This window comes from Nipponia nippon, unplaced genomic scaffold, assembly GCF_047370975.1.
Source record: "Nipponia nippon isolate SJK-2023a ecotype South Korea unplaced genomic scaffold, ASM4737097v1 scaffold_9, whole genome shotgun sequence".
In the NCBI taxonomy this organism is placed as follows: domain Eukaryota; kingdom Metazoa; phylum Chordata; class Aves; order Pelecaniformes; family Threskiornithidae; genus Nipponia; species Nipponia nippon.
Window position 1 is genome coordinate 23,060,370 of NW_028262413.1, and position 18,452 is coordinate 23,078,821.

The following is an 18,452-nucleotide window of genomic DNA, read 5'->3' on the forward strand; positions in this document are numbered from 1 at the left end:
GGTACCACCCGGACACTTGTGCGACAGCTCTGTCCCTCTTTATTTGGAGGGAAATGGCTGATCCCAAAGCTGTTGGGGGGGGTTTCTGTCAGCGCACCCCCAACCCTTGCCCTGGCGGGGCTGCCTTCAGCGCTTGCCGGAGGGCCGGAGCAGCGGGCTCGGGGGGCGGGGGGCCTGTTTCTGCTGGGGCTGGGGCTGGAGGGCGCTGGGCTGGTTCCGCCACAGCAGGGCTTCTGGGGACGGGCTGGCGGGGCGCAGGGGCCTTGGGGAGGACGGGCTGGGGGGGCGCGGGGGCCGTGGGGAGGACGGGCTGGGGGTGTGCGGGGGCCGTGGGGAGGACGGGCTGGGGGGGCGCGGGGACCATGGGGAGGACGGGCTGGGGGGGCGCGGGGGCCGTGGGGAGGACGGGCGCGCCGGTGTTTGAGGCCGGTGTGGCGGCTGCTGGCGTTGGGTCTGGCTCTGAGGGACGCTGGGGCGGCTGGTTCGGCTCTCAGGGACGCTGGGGCGGTTGGTCCGGCTCTCAGGGATGCTGGGGCGGCTGGTCTGGCTCTCAGGGACGCTGGGGCGGTTCGTCCAGCTCTCTGGGATGCTGGGGCGGCTGGTCCAGCTCTCTGGGATGCTGGGGCAGCTGGTCCGGCTCTCAGGGATGCCAGGGCGGCCGGTCCGGCTGTCCGGGCGCGAGGGGCGGCTGCCAGTTTCCCGCTGGGCTCCTGAAGCTGCAGAGAGCTGCCTGTGGAGGGAGGAGGCTGCTGAGGCCCTCAGCTGCAGATGGGCCACAGGGACTCTCCTCCACAGCACGGCGCAGAGCTGGCAAGGTTCACCACCGGGGGCTGAGCTGCTGGCACAGCTTGGCCGAGGTGGACACCTGCACCTCGTGGCACCACCGAGCCCCAGCAGGGGCATTCCTCCCGGCAGGTTCACTGGTCAGGAGCGGGAGCTAGCGCACGTCTCGCTTTCTACGGTAATCTCATGCCCCTCTCTTTCTCTTCCTGACCTTGCTTTGCCTATGCCTGTTGCTCCTGGGGGCTGCTCTTGTCCAGGCAGGGTCAGCTTGAGCTAACACTGGCTCCAGCCAGAGCGGGCTCCCGAGAAGAACACCCGGGAGTTAAGACACCACTTAAAGCCTCTGCCAGCAGCAGAAGCCTTGGCAGAGTTTTTTGGCCAACCACTAACTCGCCGCTCGACAGCAGCCTGACTAGAAATGCTTTGTGGCTACAAGCAGCCATTGAAGGGGGGGAAAGCAACGACTCACTGTTTTCTCTTCCTCCGCCGATGGATCCAAACACAGCACAACGCTATCGCAAGTGGCACGGAAACCACAGCTGCTCCTGTGCCTATCATACAGCGCCTTCGTATGTCTTGGGGACACAAACCACTTGTGATGTTCTGGGGATCGTAAACCCTTGCGGTTGTCTTGCCGAGCACATCTGGAGGAGCAATTTGCGACGTTAGGCCATCCTGTGCACCACTGGTAAGCTTGCAGCACGTTTGATATGGCCGTGAAGTTCTCTGTTTCCCCCCAGTGCTGGTGCCTGGAGGCACGCTCCCACCCTTTGGCACAGGTTGTCCCACCGACCAAAACTCGGAAGGCCAGAAGGAGAGCAGGGGGAGGGGAGCACAGCTGCTTGCCCAGTCGCTCCTTCGAGGGACACGGGCAAAAACCATTCCTGCAGCAGGCAGTGCCACCCCCAACTCTCCCTCGCCCCAGGCCAGCTCCCACAGCCCGAGGGGACAGAGTCAGGCCTTCCCAAGAGATGCTTGAGCCTTGCTCTCCCCCTTCTGCCTTTTCCCCAGCACGGCACCGCTTGCAGCCGCTCCCAGGTTTCGGGACTTGTCTCCCACTTAGGGAGCTCAGCAAGACTGCTCAGTACCTGAGTCCGTTTGAGGAAATCCATATACCCTGCTGCGCTGGTCTTCTCTGGGCCTTGGCAGCACTGCCAAAAAGCAGAGACGACAGGGAAAGCCTCAGCATGGCTCAGGCACAGAGGATGCAGGAGGATGGGGAGGTTCCCTCTAAGACCAAGCCCAGTCTGGGAGTCAGGGCATCGCTCTGGACCTCAGCTGACGGGAGGGATCCCGCTCTGTGCTGCTCTTGTGCCCTGGGCCTCTAGGGACTCAGGGCAAGCTCTGGGATGCAGCTAGAGCGGGAGGTACGTTCGTGCAAGAGTCACGTTTCCCATCATCCGCGGAACATGGTCCAGATGCCTCGAACCCAAAACACTCCCAGCTTTGGCTGCTGACGTGACGTGCAAGAGCGGGCACTGGGGGAAGAGCCTGCTGACACACAGCCATCCTGATGGGTGACACTGGCTGACCACGGGACAGCAATTACCTGGCGTGCCGGCGGCTTGCATCGCCTCTCTTTCTTCAGCAGAGACTGGCAGTGAGCCACCGCTTCCTTCCGGCAGCGCCTCCTTCTGCACAGCCTCTCGGTCCATCTCTTGAAAAAGCAAGCGGGACAGTTGGATCAGATGGAACTGTTCCCCATCAGGGAGATGGCATCTTCAGGAGGCAAGACTTTCTTTGAGAAAGACATTGATAAGGTTTTGAAAAAACGCCTGGGCTTTTGGGGCTGCGCCTAGTCACTGCTCCAAACACCAGCCACGCCTGACCTGCTGGGAGACCAGGCAATTGCACGTAGTGCATTCTCCGCAAAGTGTAAGGCGATGCTAAAGGCCTTCCTTCAAAGAGGACGGGAAGAAGCTGCAGCCAGGCCAGGCGGGGAAACAGCCCTTCTGAGAAGGGCTCCTCCGCAAGGCCCTCATGCCCTTCCCTGTAAGCACCAGCAACGGTCACGTTGGTCCCATCCCAGCTATCGCTCTGCAGACGGGAAATGGAGCACAACCCAAAAAGCCTGCCCAGTCAGCATCTCCACCTGACTTCCAGCACTAGGAAAGGGCAAGCAGCATTGCCTGGGACCTCGCTCCCGCCTGGAACTGGCCCAGTGTCAAGCAGTGCTGCGCGTGAGCCCAACACAAGTTCAGCCCATGCCAGGCCCTCAAATCTGCCTACCGACATGTGCACAAGCCACCTCCGAGCCCTACTGGTCAAACTGGGGCAGCAGCAGCCCCTGGCACTCGGCCTGAACCACGACTGGCAGCAGAGGCTCTGCACCATCTCTGTGGCTCGCCAGCACCTGCAAGGCGTGAAAGCCAGCATTGCTGCTGCGAGGCTCCGATCGAGCCCTTCCTGCTGTGCCGGCTACAACGTGTGCAGACGTGTATCTAAATCCTCCGGTTGCCGAGCCTCACGGCTAAGGCAGAGTGAAATATACCCACCGTGTCCTCTCTTCAGTTCCTCCAGGATTTGCCTTAGGACCTCAGATGGCTCCGGGGACTTTCTTCCTCCTTCAGCTTGGTACTTTGCTCTTGGAGGACCTTAACAGAAAGCATTTGGTTCAACTTCACACGATTAAATTACAGAAAAGCAGTGCACAGCCTGCAAGGTCAGCAGAGACCGACTACTCACCCCTGCGATGCCAGCCTGGCTCTAGCGCAGCATCCAGCTGAGGAGCTGGAAAAGTCCTCCCTGCGGGCTCATCTGTAACTAAACACCCAGAGAAGCTTCCGCCATCTATTGTGATCTACTGAGTCGCAGAAGCCGTAAGGGAATCACGCGAGGAGAGGGCGCACGCGTAGAGGCGCCTGGCTGGCTGACCCTTGGGCTTTCAGCTGGCAGCTCTCAAAGGGGGAAAAAGCCGTGACGTACCCATGCCATCTGCCAGCGGCTCCGTCCTGGAACCCAAGCGGGAAGCTGGATCACCTTCGCCTACAGGCACGGCTGCAAAGAAGCGCAGGACAGAACAGCTCCCGTGACACAGTTCAAGATACTTCTTCAGACGGGAGCGGCAGTGAGTGCAATTCAAAGACGGGATTACTCCATGGCACTCATCTCTCCCTTCCACTCAGGAGCACGGTGCAAAGAGTTACCGCGTGCCTGCAGTGGCACCGCGCTGGGACGAAACGAACCGCGTGCGGAGCTGCCGGGAGGAAGGACTCCCTGGAGCTCACGCCAGCTCTAAACTCAACCCCAACAAGCCCGCTGGCTTGGCTGGCACCGGGAGCAGCTCAGGCTCCGCGGGGCTGGCAAAGACAGCTTTGCAAGGCAAAACCACTCAGCCCAACGCGGACACCCCCCGCTCTTCTCCACGTCTGTGCATCGGCCACGGAAGGAGCAACGGGCATTTCACGGGGAAAGAAGATTAAAAGGTAAATGCTCCTTCCTCCCACTGACTTCCCTGTGGGATTGCTCTCAGGCTCGAGGACAGGCATAGGCCAAGAAGTCGGGAAGCCGTCGACCTTGAGAGGAACTTAAGGAAAATTGCACGTGAACAAGCTCTTGCCACGCTGTCAGTGTTTATTCTTTCAAGGGAAGGAACACTGAGAACTTACCTCCGGGATGCCCCAAGGGCTCCAAACCAACATCCAGCCGAGAAGCTGGATAAGCATTGCCGCCACCCTCACCTAGACGCAAGCACAAATGAGAAATGTTTCCATTGCATGCTGGGATCCACTGCTGCCTTAGTGAACTGCAGGCACTGGAAGGGGGGGGTCAGGTGACAGCGGGGGAGCCAGACGTAGGTGGAGTTTGCCAAAGCTGCAGAGGGGCCCAGTGACCTCCTGTCTGTCTCCTGGCAGCTCTCCAAACACTCTTTCCAGGCCACGTGCAACACCCCTCGAGGAGCGGATGGACCAACGTACGGCCCCTCGGGGCTTTCTTACTGGGAGAGTTCTCACGCACGCGGAGGAAACCCTCGCTAAAGCACTGGAGGGAAAAAACCATCATCCACACTTCCCGGGGAGAAGAGCCCACTGGCCCGTGAAAGGCTGCACCAGTGTCCCCCGCTTACCTGCTCCCTGCGCTCGCCACGGAGCAGCCCAGGCAGCCCTGACATGTAGGGCCACCAGGAGGAGGAGGATGAGGAGGAGGCGGCGGGCGGGGGCCATGGCCCCCTGCGCTCGCACCATGTTGCTGCTGCTGCTGCGGCTGCCGCTGTTGCCGCTGCTGCCGCTGCTGCTGCAGTTGGGGCCGGGGGCTGAGCGGTTGGTGCTTATGGCCAGCGCGGCACCGTGGGGCTCTGTGACCTCACAGCCCTGCTGTGACCTCACGGCTGTGCTGAGGCAGCGTGGAGAGGGCTCTCAGGGCGCTTGTGGAGAGCCGCTGGAGCGCAGTCCCAGCCGGGGCTGAGCCCACAGCTCTGCCCTGTTTTCCGGGCGCTGTCACAGGGGCAGCGAGGAGCTCACAGTCCCCCAAAACAACAGGAAACCAGAGCCAAGGGATTTCGGACCTCCTCGGGTGCTGTTAGCAACAGCTCATGAGGCTGAAGAGTGAGTGGTTTCAGTCTCGAGACTCAAGTGCAAGATCCCCTCCTGTAGGCAGCTTCCAGGCTGGAGCCCCGTTTGGTGCCTTGGGGGACCCCAGGGCTAACGAGTCACTTTCACCTTACGGGAAAGAGGAAGCCGTTACTTCTCCATTTCTTCTTCATGCGAAATCTAAGGGAATACTTTCTGTCAGGTCCTCAAAGAGCTAAGTCATAGAATCATAGAATCGTTTAGGTGGGAAAAGACCTTTAAGATCATCGAGACCAACTGTTGGCCTAGCACTGCCAAGTCCACCACTAAACCATGTCCCTAAGCACCACATCTACCCGTCTTTGAAATACCTCCAGGAATGGGGACTCAAGCACAAGGTGCTGGCCTCTCCACATCCCTCTGTAGAGCCCTCCCACCCTCCAGCAGATCAACACTTTCGCCCAGCTTGGTGTCGTCTGCTATTTCACTCGATCCCCTCGTCCAGATCATTGACAGAGATATAAAACAGAACCGGCTCCAATACTGAGCCCTGGGCAACACCACTTGTGACCGGCCGCCAACTGGATTTAACTCCGTTCACCACCACTCTTTGGGCCCGGCCATTCAGCCAGTTTTTTACCCAGCGAAGAGTACACCTGTCCAAGCCATGAGCAGCCAGTTTCTCCAGGAGAATGCTGTGGGCAACGGTGCCAAAGGCTTTACTAAAGGCCACGTAGACAACATCCACAGCCTCTCCGTCGTCCATTAAGCAGGTCACCTTGTCACAGAAAGAGGTCAGGTTAGTCAGGCAGGACCTGCCTTTCATAAACCCATGCTGAGTGCGCCCGATCACCTGCTTGTCTTGTATGTGCCGCGTGATGGCACTCAGGATGATCTGCTCCATAACCTTGTGCGGCACCGAGGTCAGGCTGACAGCCCTGTAGTTCCCCGGATCCTCCTCCCGGCCCTTCTTGTAGATGGGCATGACGTTGGCTAACTTCCAGTCAACTGGGACCTCCCCGGTTAGCCAGGACTGCTGAGAGATGATGGAAAGTGGCTTGGCGAGCTCTTCTGCCAGCTCCCTCAGTACCCTTGCGTGGATCCCGTCCGGCCCCATAGACTTGTGTGTGTCAAAGTGGTGTAGCAGGTCACTAACCATTTCCCCTTGGATTATGGGGGCTTCGTTCTGCTCCCTGTCCCTGTCTTCCAGCTCAGAGGGCTGGGTACCCCAGGAACAACTGGTCAATCAATAAAACAACTGGTCAATCACTCAAACAGAACAAATATTCTCTTAAATTATTTGACATGCAAAAGGAAACCTCGAGAGAGCACACGGCGGGTATATGCTGCCTGACCGTCCTAGCGGCCTTCTGCTACATCATGATGTGACTACATCAGTGGAGAAAGGAAGCGCTACGGACGTCATCTCTCTGCACTTGTGTAAGGCCTTTGACATGGTCCTCCACAGCATCCTTCTCTCTAAATTGGAGAGATACGGATCTGTTGGATGGACTGTTTGTGGGTAAGGAATTGGTTGGATGGTCCAGTCAATGTTAATGGCAGTCCCTGCCAGGTGAAAGCAAATCTCTCCCTATCTGTCCCCGATATGGGGAGCCTAAAAAGAACATATCCTTCCCACCTACTATTGCCATTCACGGCAAGGCTTGTTCGTTGACACAACGGGCTGTCGCAATCAGACCAAGAGCAGCCGCAGCGAGCAGTTCAGCGGCGGTGTTCAGGGCTCTGTCATCTAGCGCTAGCCACCACTTGCCATGAGGTCTCTCTACCGGCCATGCAGGAGAATTGTAGCGGGAAGGAGACTTGACCACGCTTCCCCGTCCTTCCAGCTCTTTTCAGGAGCAGCCCGGATGGCATCAGAAGGTGACTTGTATTGTGAGAAAAAGGGGCAGGAGCTGGACCTCATGCTACTGACCTGTTTGCAACAGGTTCACAGTCAGGGATGTGCTGATGCGAGGTAAACTGTGGGGCAGAGCGCGTGGTGCCCCTATCTCCCACGAGTCCACCCACGACTGACCCTTCAAGGCATCCACACCTAACCTGTTACGGGGACCTAGAAGTAGGGCCGGACTGTCCGTCCATTAGATAGAATTAATTTAGCCTTGACCAGTGGGTGGGTGGTGATTTGCCATTACCACCTACAAGAGAAACTCTTGGCTTGCTAAGTGGAGGCTGTCCTTTGTTAAGTGTCCTTACCTACCATCCATATTTGGGCTCCTGTGTCAATGAGGAATGTTGTAAAGTAGCAGTCACTAATGGCCGCCATCAGCTCAGGACTGGGAGCCTGAGCAGTGAGGGCAGCGGCCCCAGGGATCAAGCTCTGACCCCAGTTTCCTACATATTGGCAGTGGAGGAGGTTCAGCGCTGATGGGTTCGGGCACCTCCCCGGGCTCACACCCCTCACATCCGCTGGCTCCCGTGTCGTACGGTGTCACTCCATCGCCTGACACAGACCCCGGAGGACAATCGTGAGGAATTCATGAGGGAAACCGGGACCAATTGCCATACAACGGGAGTTGGCAGCCCATTTAACGGTCTCGTGGAGAGCCCTTTGTCGAACCACATCTTCCATCACGGGTCATGCTCAGTGGTGACTGAGGGTGCTCCCCAGTTTCCCCTTTCTGCTTTCATCTTTTGCACAGAGACAGGCTGGGTCTTTCCTGTTATGTAGACTCATAGACTCATAAAGTCATAGAATGGTTTGGGTTGGAAGGAACCTTAAAGATCATCTAGTTCCAACCCCTCTGCCATGGGCAGAAACACCTTCCACTAGAGCAGGTTGCTCAAAGGCCCCGTCCAACCTGGCCTTGAACACTTCCAGGGATGGGGCATCCACAACTTCTCTGGGCAACCTGTTCCAGTGCCTCACCACCCTCTGAGTAAAGAAGTTCTTCCTTATATCTAATCTAAATCTATCCTCTTTCAGTTTAAAGCCATTACCCCTTGGCCTATCACGATATGCCCTTGTAAAAAGTCCCTCTCCAGCTTTCTTGCAGGCCCCCTTCAGGTACTGGAAGGCTCCTATAAGGTCTCGCCGGAGCCTTCTCTTCTCCAGGCTGAACAACCCCAACTCGCTCAGCCTGTCCTCATAGGAGAGGTGCTCCGGCCCACTGGTTGTCTCCGTGGCCCTCCTCTGGACTCGCTCCAGCAGGTCCACGTCCTTCTGAGGCTGGCGGCCCCAGAGCTGAACGCAGCATTCCAGGTGGTGTCTCACGAGAGCGGAGCAGAGGGGGAGAATCGCCTCCCTCGACCTGCTGGTCACGCTTCTTTTGATGCCGCCCAGGATCCAGTTGGCTTTCTGGGCTGCAAGCGCACATGGCCAGGTCCTGTTGAGTTTCTCATCAACCAACACGCCCAAGGCCTTCTCCTCAGAGCTGCTCTCTACCCATTCTCTGCCCAGCCTGTATTTGTGCTTGGGATTGCCCCAACCCATGTGCGGGACCTTGCACTTGGCCTTGTTGAACCTCATGAGGTTCGCACGGGCCCACCTCTCCGGCCTGTCAAGGTCCCTCTGGATGGCATCCCTACCCTCCAGCGTGTCGACCGCACCACACAGCTTGGTGTCATCGGGAAACTTGCTGAGGGCGCGCACAGTCCCACTGGCCACGTCGCCGACAAAGATGTTAAACAGTGCCGGTCCCAAGACCGACCCCTGAGGAACGCCACTCGTCACTTGGACATCTTGCCGTTGGCCGATCTCCACTTGGACATCGAGCCGTTGACCGCAACTCTTTGAGCGCGACCATCCCGCCAATTCCGAATCCACCGAGCGTGGGCATCCACAGCTGCGCGCGGGCGCAGAGCTCAGCTAGCGCTGGTGCCTCGCGGTGTTTGCTGTTGGTACCACCCGGACACTTGTGCGACAGCTCTGTCCCTCTTTATTTGGAGGGAAATGGCTGATCCCAAAGCTGTTGGGGGGGGTTTCTGTCAGCGCACCCCCAACCCTTGCCCTGGCGGGGCTGCCTTCAGCGCTTGCCGGAGGGCCGGAGCAGGGGGCTGGGGGGGGGGGGGGCCTGTTTCTGCTGGGGCTGGGGCTGGAGGGCGCTGGGCTGGTTCCGCCACAGCAGGGCTTCTGGGGACGGGCTGGCGGGGCGCAGGGGCCTTGGGGAGGACGGGCTGGGGGGGCGCGGGGGCCGTGGGGAGGACGGGCTGGGGGTGTGCGGGGGCCGTGGGGAGGACGGGCTGGGGGGCGCGGGGACCATGGGGAGGACGGGCTGGGGGGGCGCGGGGGCCGTGGGGAGGACGGGCGCGCCGGTGTTTGAGGCCGGTGTGGCGGCTGCTGGCGTTGGGTCTGGCTCTGAGGGACGCTGGGGCGGCTGGTTCGGCTCTCAGGGACGCTGGGGCGGTTGGTCCGGCTCTCAGGGATGCTGGGGCGGCTGGTCTGGCTCTCAGGGACGCTGGGGCGGTTCGTCCAGCTCTCTGGGATGCTGGGGCGGCTGGTCCAGCTCTCTGGGATGCTGGGGCAGCTGGTCCGGCTCTCAGGGATGCCAGGGCGGCCGGTCCGGCTGTCCGGGCGCGAGGGGCGGCTGCCAGTTTCCCGCTGGGCTCCTGAAGCTGCAGAGAGCTGCCTGTGGAGGGAGGAGGCTGCTGAGGCCCTCAGCTGCAGATGGGCCACAGGGACTCTCCTCCACAGCACGGCGCAGAGCTGGCAAGGTTCACCACCGGGGGCTGAGCTGCTGGCACAGCTTGGCCGAGGTGGACACCTGCACCTCGTGGCACCACCGAGCCCCAGCAGGGGCATTCCTCCCGGCAGGTTCACTGGTCAGGAGCGGGAGCTAGCGCACGTCTCGCTTTCTACGGTAATCTCATGCCCCTCTCTTTCTCTTCCTGACCTTGCTTTGCCTATGCCTGTTGCTCCTGGGGGCTGCTCTTGTCCAGGCAGGGTCAGCTTGAGCTAACACTGGCTCCAGCCAGAGCGGGCTCCCGAGAAGAACACCCGGGAGTTAAGACACCACTTAAAGCCTCTGCCAGCAGCAGAAGCCTTGGCAGAGTTTTTTGGCCAACCACTAACTCGCCGCTCGACAGCAGCCTGACTAGAAATGCTTTGTGGCTACAAGCAGCCATTGAAGGGGGAAAGCAACGACTCACTGTTTTCTCTTCCTCCGCCGATGGATCCAAACACAGCACAACGCTATCGCAAGTGGCACGGAAACCACAGCTGCTCCTGTGCCTATCATACAGCGCCTTCGTATGTCTTGGGGACACAAACCACTTGTGATGTTCTGGGGATCGTAAACCCTTGCGGTTGTCTTGCCGAGCACATCTGGAGGAGCAATTTGCGACGTTAGGCCATCCTGTGCACCACTGGTAAGCTTGCAGCACGTTTGATATGGCCGTGAAGTTCTCTGTTTCCCCCAGTGCTGGTGCCTGGAGGCACGCTCCCACCCTTTGGCACAGGTTGTCCCACCGACCAAAACTCGGAAGGCCAGAAGGAGAGCAGGGGAGGGGAGCACAGCTGCTTGCCCAGTCGCTCCTTCGAGGGACACGGGCAAAAACCATTCCTGCAGCAGGCAGTGCCACCCCCAACTCTCCCTCGCCCCAGGCCAGCTCCCACAGCCCGAGGGGACAGAGTCAGGCCTTCCCAAGAGATGCTTGAGCCTTGCTCTCCCCCTTCTGCCTTTTCCCCAGCACGGCACCGCTTGCAGCCGCTCCCAGGTTTCGGGACTTGTCTCCCACTTAGGGAGCTCAGCAAGACTGCTCAGTACCTGAGTCCGTTTGAGGAAATCCATATACCCTGCTGCGCTGGTCTTCTCTGGGCCTTGGCAGCACTGCCAAAAAGCAGAGACGACAGGGAAAGCCTCAGCATGGCTCAGGCACAGAGGATGCAGGAGGATGGGGAGGTTCCCTCTAAGACCAAGCCCAGTCTGGGAGTCAGGGCATCGCTCTGGACCTCAGCTGACGGGAGGGATCCCGCTCTGTGCTGCTCTTGTGCCCTGGGCCTCTAGGGACTCAGGGCAAGCTCTGGGATGCAGCTAGAGCGGGAGGTACGTTCGTGCAAGAGTCACGTTTCCCATCATCCGCGGAACATGGTCCAGATGCCTCGAACCCAAAACACTCCCAGCTTTGGCTGCTGACGTGACGTGCAAGAGCGGGCACTGGGGGAAGAGCCTGCTGACACACAGCCATCCTGATGGGTGACACTGGCTGACCACGGGACAGCAATTACCTGGCGTGCCGGCGGCTTGCATCGCCTCTCTTTCTTCAGCAGAGACTGGCAGTGAGCCACCGCTTCCTTCCGGCAGCGCCTCCTTCTGCACAGCCTCTCGGTCCATCTCTTGAAAAAGCAAGCGGGACAGTTGGATCAGATGGAACTGTTCCCCATCAGGGAGATGGCATCTTCAGGAGGCAAGACTTTCTTTGAGAAAGACATTGATAAGGTTTTGAAAAAACGCCTGGGCTTTTGGGGCTGCGCCTAGTCACTGCTCCAAACACCAGCCACGCCTGACCTGCTGGGAGACCAGGCAATTGCACGTAGTGCATTCTCCGCAAAGTGTAAGGCGATGCTAAAGGCCTTCCTTCAAAGAGGACGGGAAGAAGCTGCAGCCAGGCCAGGCGGGGAAACAGCCCTTCTGAGAAGGGCTCCTCCGCAAGGCCCTCATGCCCTTCCCTGTAAGCACCAGCAACGGTCACGTTGGTCCCATCCCAGCTATCGCTCTGCAGACGGGAAATGGAGCACAACCCAAAAAGCCTGCCCAGTCAGCATCTCCACCTGACTTCCAGCACTAGGAAAGGGCAAGCAGCATTGCCTGGGACCTCGCTCCCGCCTGGAACTGGCCCAGTGTCAAGCAGTGCTGCGCGTGAGCCCAACACAAGTTCAGCCCATGCCAGGCCCTCAAATCTGCCTACCGACATGTGCACAAGCCACCTCCGAGCCCTACTGGTCAAACTGGGGCAGCAGCAGCCCCTGGCACTCGGCCTGAACCACGACTGGCAGCAGAGGCTCTGCACCATCTCTGTGGCTCGCCAGCACCTGCAAGGCGTGAAAGCCAGCATTGCTGCTGCGAGGCTCCGATCGAGCCCTTCCTGCTGTGCCGGCTACAACGTGTGCAGACGTGTATCTAAATCCTCCGGTTGCCGAGCCTCACGGCTAAGGCAGAGTGAAATATACCCACCGTGTCCTCTCTTCAGTTCCTCCAGGATTTGCCTTAGGACCTCAGATGGCTCCGGGGACTTTCTTCCTCCTTCAGCTTGGTACTTTGCTCTTGGAGGACCTTAACAGAAAGCATTTGGTTCAACTTCACACGATTAAATTACAGAAAAGCAGTGCACAGCCTGCAAGGTCAGCAGAGACCGACTACTCACCCCTGCGATGCCAGCTTGGCTCTAGCGCAGCATCCAGCTGAGGAGCTGGAAAAGTCCTCCCTGCGGGCTCATCTGTAACTAAACACCCAGAGAAGCTTCCGCCATCTATTGTGATCTACTGAGTCGCAGAAGCCGTAAGGGGATCACGCGAGGAGAGGGCGCACGCGTAGAGGCGCCTGGCTGGCTGACCCTTGGGCTTTCAGCTGGCAGCTCTCAAAGGGGGGAAAAAGCCGTGACGTACCCATGCCATCTGCCAGAGGCTCCGTCCTGGAACCCAAGCGGGAAGCTGGATCACCTTCGCCTACAGGCACGGCTGCAAAGAAGCGCAGGACAGAACAGCTCCCGTGACACAGTTCAAGATACTTCTTCAGACGGGAGCGGCAGTGAGCGCAATTCAAAGACGGGATTACTCCATGGCACTCATCTCTCCCTTCCACTCAGGAGCACGGTGCAAAGAGTTACCGCGTGCCTGCAGTGGCACCGCGCTGGGACGAAACGAACCGCGCGCGGAGCTGCCGGGAGGAAGGACTCCCTGGAGCTCACGCCAGCTCTAAACTCAACCCCAACAAGCCCGCTGGCTTGGCTGGCACCGGGAGCAGCTCAGGCTCCGCGGGGCTGGCAAAGACAGCTTTGCAAGGCAAAACCACTCAGCCCAACGCGTCCCGCCCCGCTCTTCTCCACGTCTGTGCATCGGTCACGGAAGGAGCAACGGGCATTTCACGGGGAAAGAAGATTAAAAGGTAAATGCTCCTTCCTCCCACTGACTTCCCTGTGGGATTGCTCTCAGGCTCGAGGACAGGCATAGGCCAAGAAGTCGGGAAGCCGTCGACCTTGAGAGGAACTTAAGGAAAATTGCACGTGAACAAGCTCTTGCCACGCTGTCAGTGTTTATTCTTTCAAGGGAAGGGACACTGAGAACTTACCTCCGGGATGCCCCAAGGGCTCCAAACCAACATCCAGCCGAGAAGCTGGATAAGCATTGCCGCCACCCTCACCTAGACGCAAGCACAAATGAGAAATGTTTCCATTGCATGCTGGGATCCACTGCTGCCTTAGTGAACTGCAGGCACTGGAAGGGGGGGGTCAGGTGACAGCGGGGGAGCCAGACGCAGGTGGAGTTTGCCAAAGCTGCAGAGGGGCCCAGTGACCTCCTGTCTGTCTCCTGGCAGCTCTCCAAACACTCTTTCCAGGCCACGTGCAACACCCCTCGAGGAGCGGATGGACCAACGTACGGCCCCTCGGGGCTTTCTTACTGGGAGAGCTCTCACGCACGCGGAGGAAACCCTCGCTAAAGCACTGGAGGGAAAAAACCATCATCCACACTTCCCGGGGAGAAGAGCCCGCTGGCCCGTGAAAGGCTGCACCAGTGTCCCCCGCTTACCTGCTCCCTGCGCTCGCCACGGAGCAGCCCAGGCAGCCCTGACATGTAGGGCCACCAGGAGGAGGAGGATGAGGAGGAGGCGGCGGGCGGGGGCCATGGCCCCCTGCGCTCGCACCATGTTGCTGCTGCTGCTGCGGCTGCCGCTGTTGCCGCTGCTGCCGCTGCTGCTGCAGTTGGGGCCGGGGGCTGAGCGGTTGGTGCTTATGGCCAGCGCGGCACCGTGGGGCTCTGTGACCTCACAGCCCTGCTGTGACCTCACGGCTGTGCTGAGGCAGCGTGGAGAGGGCTCTCAGGGCGCTTGTGGAGAGCCGCTGGAGCGCAGTCCCAGCCGGGGCTGAGCCCACAGCTCTGCCCTGTTTTCCGGGCGCTGTCACAGGGGCAGCGAGGAGCTCACAGTCCCCCAAAACAACAGGAAACCAGAGCCAAGGGATTTCGGACCTCCTCGGGTGCTGTTAGCAACAGCTCATGAGGCTGAAGAGTGAGTGGTTTCAGTCTCGAGACTCAAGTGCAAGATCCCCTCCTGTAGGCAGCTTCCAGGCTGGAGCCCCGTTTGGTGCCTTGGGGGACCCCAGGGCTAACGAGTCACTTTCACCTTACGGGAAAGAGGAAGCCGTTACTTCTCCATTTCTTCTTCATGCGAAATCTAAGGGAATACTTTCTGTCAGGTCCTCAAAGAGCTAAGTCATAGAATCATAGAATCGTTTAGGTGGGAAAAGACCTTTAAGATCATCGAGACCAACTGTTGGCCTAGCACTGCCAAGTCCACCACTAAACCATGTCCCTAAGCACCACATCTACCCGTCTTTGAAATACCTCCAGGAATGGGGACTCAAGCACAAGGTGCTGGCCTCTCCACATCCCTCTGTAGAGCCCTCCCACCCTCCAGCAGATCAACACTCTCGCCCAGCTTGGTGTCGTCTGCTATTTCACTCGATCCCCTCGTCCAGATCATTGACAGAGATATAAAACAGAACCGGCTCCAATACTGAGCCCTGGGCAACACCACTTGTGACCGGCCGCCAACTGGATTTAACTCCGTTCACCACCACTCTTTGGGCCCGGCCATTCAGCCAGTTTTTTACCCAGCGAAGAGTACACCTGTCCAAGCCATGAGCAGCCAGTTTCTCCAGGAGAATGCTGTGGGCAACGGTGCCAAAGGCTTTACTAAAGGCCACGTAGACAACATCCACAGCCTCTCCGTCGTCCATTAAGCAGGTCACCTTGTCACAGAAAGAGGTCAGGTTAGTCAGGCAGGACCTGCCTTTCATAAACCCATGCTGAGTGTGCCCGATCACCTGCTTGTCTTGTATGTGCCGCGTGATGGCACTCAGGATGATCTGCTCCATAACCTTGTGCGGCACCGAGGTCAGGCTGACAGCCCTGTAGTTCCCCGGATCCTCCTCCCGGCCCTTCTTGTAGATGGGCATGACGTTGGCTAACTTCCAGTCAACTGGGACCTCCCCGGTTAGCCAGGACTGCTGAGAGATGATGGAAAGTGGCTTGGCGAGCTCTTCTGCCAGCTCCCTCAGTACCCTTGCGTGGATCCCGTCCGGCCCCATAGACTTGTGTGTGTCAAAGTGGTGTAGCAGGTCACTAACCATTTCCCCTTGGATTATGGGGGCTTCGTTCTGCTCCCTGTCCCTGTCTTCCAGCTCAGAGGGCTGGGTACCCCAGGAACAACTGGTCAATCAATAAAACAACTGGTCAATCACTCAAACAGAACAAATATTCTCTTAAATTATTTGACATGCAAAAGGAAACCTCGAGAGAGCACACGGCGGGTATATGCTGCCTGACCGTCCTAGCGGCCTTCTGCTACATCATGATGTGACTACATCAGTGGAGAAAGGAAGCGCTACGGACGTCATCTCTCTGCACTTGTGTAAGGCCTTTGACATGGTCCTCCACAGCATCCTTCTCTCTAAATTGGAGAGATACGGATCTGTTGGATGGACTGTTTGTGGGTAAGGAATTGGTTGGATGGTCCAGTCAATGTTAATGGCAGTCCCTGCCAGGTGAAAGCAAATCTCTCCCTATCTGTCCCCGATATGGGGAGCCTAAAAAGAACATATCCTTCCCACCTACTATTGCCATTCACGGCAAGGCTTGTTCGTTGACACAACGGGCTGTCGCAATCAGACCAAGAGCAGCCGCAGCGAGCAGTTCAGCGGCGGTGTTCAGGGCTCTGTCATCTAGCGCTAGCCACCACTTGCCATGAGGTCTCTCTACCGGCCATGCAGGAGAATTGTAGCGGGAAGGAGACTTGACCACGCTTCCCCGTCCTTCCAGCTCTTTTCAGGAGCAGCCCGGATGGCATCAGAAGGTGACTTGTATTGTGAGAAAAAGGGGCAGGAGCTGGACCTCATGCTACTGACCTGTTTGCAACAGGTTCACAGTCAACTTCCTGCACAGGCAGACATTCTTCTGTTTTTTTTTTTAAATCCCAGCTGGCTGAACACCTGAACATCTGCTGTTTTCTTGTCCTAGCCTATCCCAGCCCTGCCAGTGTTGGATAACCAGCTCTCTGACACCAGTTCGGATACCCTCCTGATAAGGAGGACGAGCATCACCAGTGGCTTTGTACCATCTCCTGATGACCAGCAGAGCTTGAAGTGGAGCAAGAATGTTATCCCTGGCACAACAGAGCATGATAAGTTTGAAGAACTCTGAGGTGCAGATTTCGAGTAAGACAACCTAATTGCTAGAAATAACATAAGTAGGCCCATGTCATTTCATATGGTGTGTGTCAAAGAGACATAGTATACAGACATTAGAATAATACATTACTAGTTTGATAAATTAAACTCGTAGGGTGTATCCCAAAGAAACAAACCCATCATATAGGACAACTTGGCGTTCTTGGGAGGTCTCCCTTTCAAGTCCAAACTCCAGAATTAAGGAATTAGGTTTGTCACTGGTAAACATTGGCCCTGGGTGTCACTCTGTATTACCTGCATGTTCACAGATAGAGCTTTCCACAGACACTGACACTTGGCCATAGGCCTGGACTTATATTGGAACGTAGGCTGCAGCATTTCTAATCTAAGTTACACAAATAATAAGTTCTTGAAGAGCAATTTTTACCTTTCCAGTTTAACTGCTAGAAATTTGAAAAGTTTCATGTTATTTGAACTTTCTAAGTTAAACTATATCAGAGAGCAAGTCTTGCATTAACAGGAAACTTGTAGTTACTATCTCAATTACATATGGAGCAATGTAAAGTGGTTTAATTGGCATTTTGTTCTTTATTGTGGGAGATGAGTTCTGGCGTTTATTTTGCTGTCATGCCATCACAGAGTCTAAGGTACTGCTTTGCTTCATTTAATTATTCAGTTCTTGCAGAAATGTAATCTTTCCAAAACTCACACTAGATATAAATCATGCTTAACAAGGTCAGAGTCTAGCCTTTTGAGTGTCAACTTCTGAAATGATGATTCATCAGCTCCTGTGTTGAACCTGATGTTTCACCACGTTAAACACTAAATTTGTCATTTCATAGCTGGCCTCTATCTTCCAAAGGCAAGGTAGAGCTGCATCTGAGAAAACAGGGTGATAGCTAACAAAATTACTGTGTTAGCTGATTCAGAACTACTAAGCTGTTAGCAAATTTTGCCAGAGCCCACACCGATCTTTAAATGGCACGGCACCTGATGATCAAAACTCCTTGTTCAAATCACACTTCTAACTGAGAAATTGCAACACTTATTTACTAGGAATTTGTAGATAAAGAGATACAGCTTGATCTAGGAGTCCTTCATTCCAGGTGACTCTGCTGTAAACATTCGTTCATTCACAAGAGAGAACAATCTGCAAGAGCAGGAGGACGCACCACCATCCTCACACAACAGGAAGACCCTCTCCAGAATGATACACTTGAGCAAAGTTATTCTGGCTACAGGTAACCTGGTAAACAGAAAGCACTCAGTGAACAACAGATAATTGGTAATGTATACCTGTGACCCAAAATAATTGCCTTCCTAATGAAATCATCAAGTCTGAATAATGCTCATGAAAAATCCTCTGTTAAAAAAACCTCACAAGGCAGAAATGACACATTATATTTAATAAACCCCCCCTATTTATTGTTTTTTAAAAAACAAAACAAAGCAAAGGGGCCAGCGTAAGGCTTAAGACCAAGGCCAAGAATAGCACAGAGAAGTTCTGTTTAAATACAAGGAAAAACTTTAAAATGGGAGCTCAGAGACAGTGAAACCCCCATCCTCAAAGATACTCAAAACTCGCCTGGACAAGTCAATGATGACTGCGGCTGGCGCTGCTGCCCGCAGTGCATCAGACAAGATGACCTCCGGAGGTCCCTTCCAAACGAAATTGTTCGGATTCTGCAAGTCTTTCAGTGCTTCTTGAAAGGTATGTAAGTAAGTAAGTAAGTAGCTGATTTAAGCTTAAAGATACTTACCAAAACACCCAATCCCTTCCCTGGGAAAACACATCTCACCGTC

General features: G+C 56.7%; 2 protein-coding genes across 2 annotated transcripts; both read right to left on the reverse strand.

Annotated features, from left to right (window-relative positions):
• Positions 1 to 126: 126 nt before the first annotated feature.
• On the reverse strand, positions 127 to 9,055 carry LOC148050186 (uncharacterized). The gene is made up of 11 exons (XM_087744286.1): positions 8,960 to 9,055; positions 4,850 to 5,016; positions 4,392 to 4,537; positions 4,237 to 4,309; positions 3,709 to 3,779; positions 3,469 to 3,546; positions 3,279 to 3,377; positions 2,333 to 2,440; positions 1,253 to 1,427; positions 642 to 730; positions 127 to 461 (listed from the first exon to the last, which is right to left on the reverse strand). Exons 1-11 carry the CDS (start codon positions 9,053 to 9,055, stop codon positions 127 to 129), a joined length of 1,437 nt encoding a protein of 478 aa, XP_087600412.1.
• Positions 9,056 to 9,274: 219 nt separating this feature from the next.
• LOC148050187 (uncharacterized) lies at positions 9,275 to 14,089 on the reverse strand. Its single transcript, XM_087744287.1, has 11 exons — positions 13,993 to 14,089; positions 13,535 to 13,606; positions 13,380 to 13,452; positions 12,853 to 12,923; positions 12,612 to 12,689; positions 12,422 to 12,520; positions 11,476 to 11,583; positions 10,398 to 10,572; positions 9,827 to 9,877; positions 9,411 to 9,646; positions 9,275 to 9,378 (listed from the first exon to the last, which is right to left on the reverse strand). The coding sequence occupies exons 1-11, from the start codon at positions 14,087 to 14,089 to the stop codon at positions 9,275 to 9,277; spliced, it is 1,164 nt and encodes a 387-aa protein (XP_087600413.1).
• Positions 14,090 to 18,452: the final 4,363 nt, after the last annotated feature.

Excerpts from the sequence above, each read along its gene's own strand:
- LOC148050187 (XM_087744287.1), bottom strand. The coding sequence starts at position 14,089 with ATGGCCCCCGCCCGCCGCCTCCTCCTCATCCTCCTCCTCCTGGTGGCC. Across the intron at positions 12,924-13,379 it reads CCTGAGAGCAATCCCACAGG|CGTGCCTGTAGGCGAAGGTG; the intron begins GAAGTCAGTGGG and ends CTTCTTTGCAGC. Across the intron at positions 12,690-12,852 it reads GCCTCTGGCAGATGGCATGG|TTACAGATGAGCCCGCAGGG; the intron begins GTACGTCACGGC and ends CTGGGTGTTTAG.
- LOC148050186 (XM_087744286.1), bottom strand. The coding sequence starts at position 9,055 with ATGGTCGCGCTCAAAGAGTTGCGGTCAACGGCTCGATGTCCAAGTGGA. Across the intron at positions 4,310-4,391 it reads GCCCTTGGGGCATCCCGGAG|TTCCTCTCAAGGTCGACGGC; the intron begins GTAAGTTCTCAG and ends ATTTTCCTTAAG. Across the intron at positions 3,780-4,236 it reads CCTGAGAGCAATCCCACAGG|CGTGCCTGTAGGCGAAGGTG; the intron begins GAAGTCAGTGGG and ends CTTCTTTGCAGC.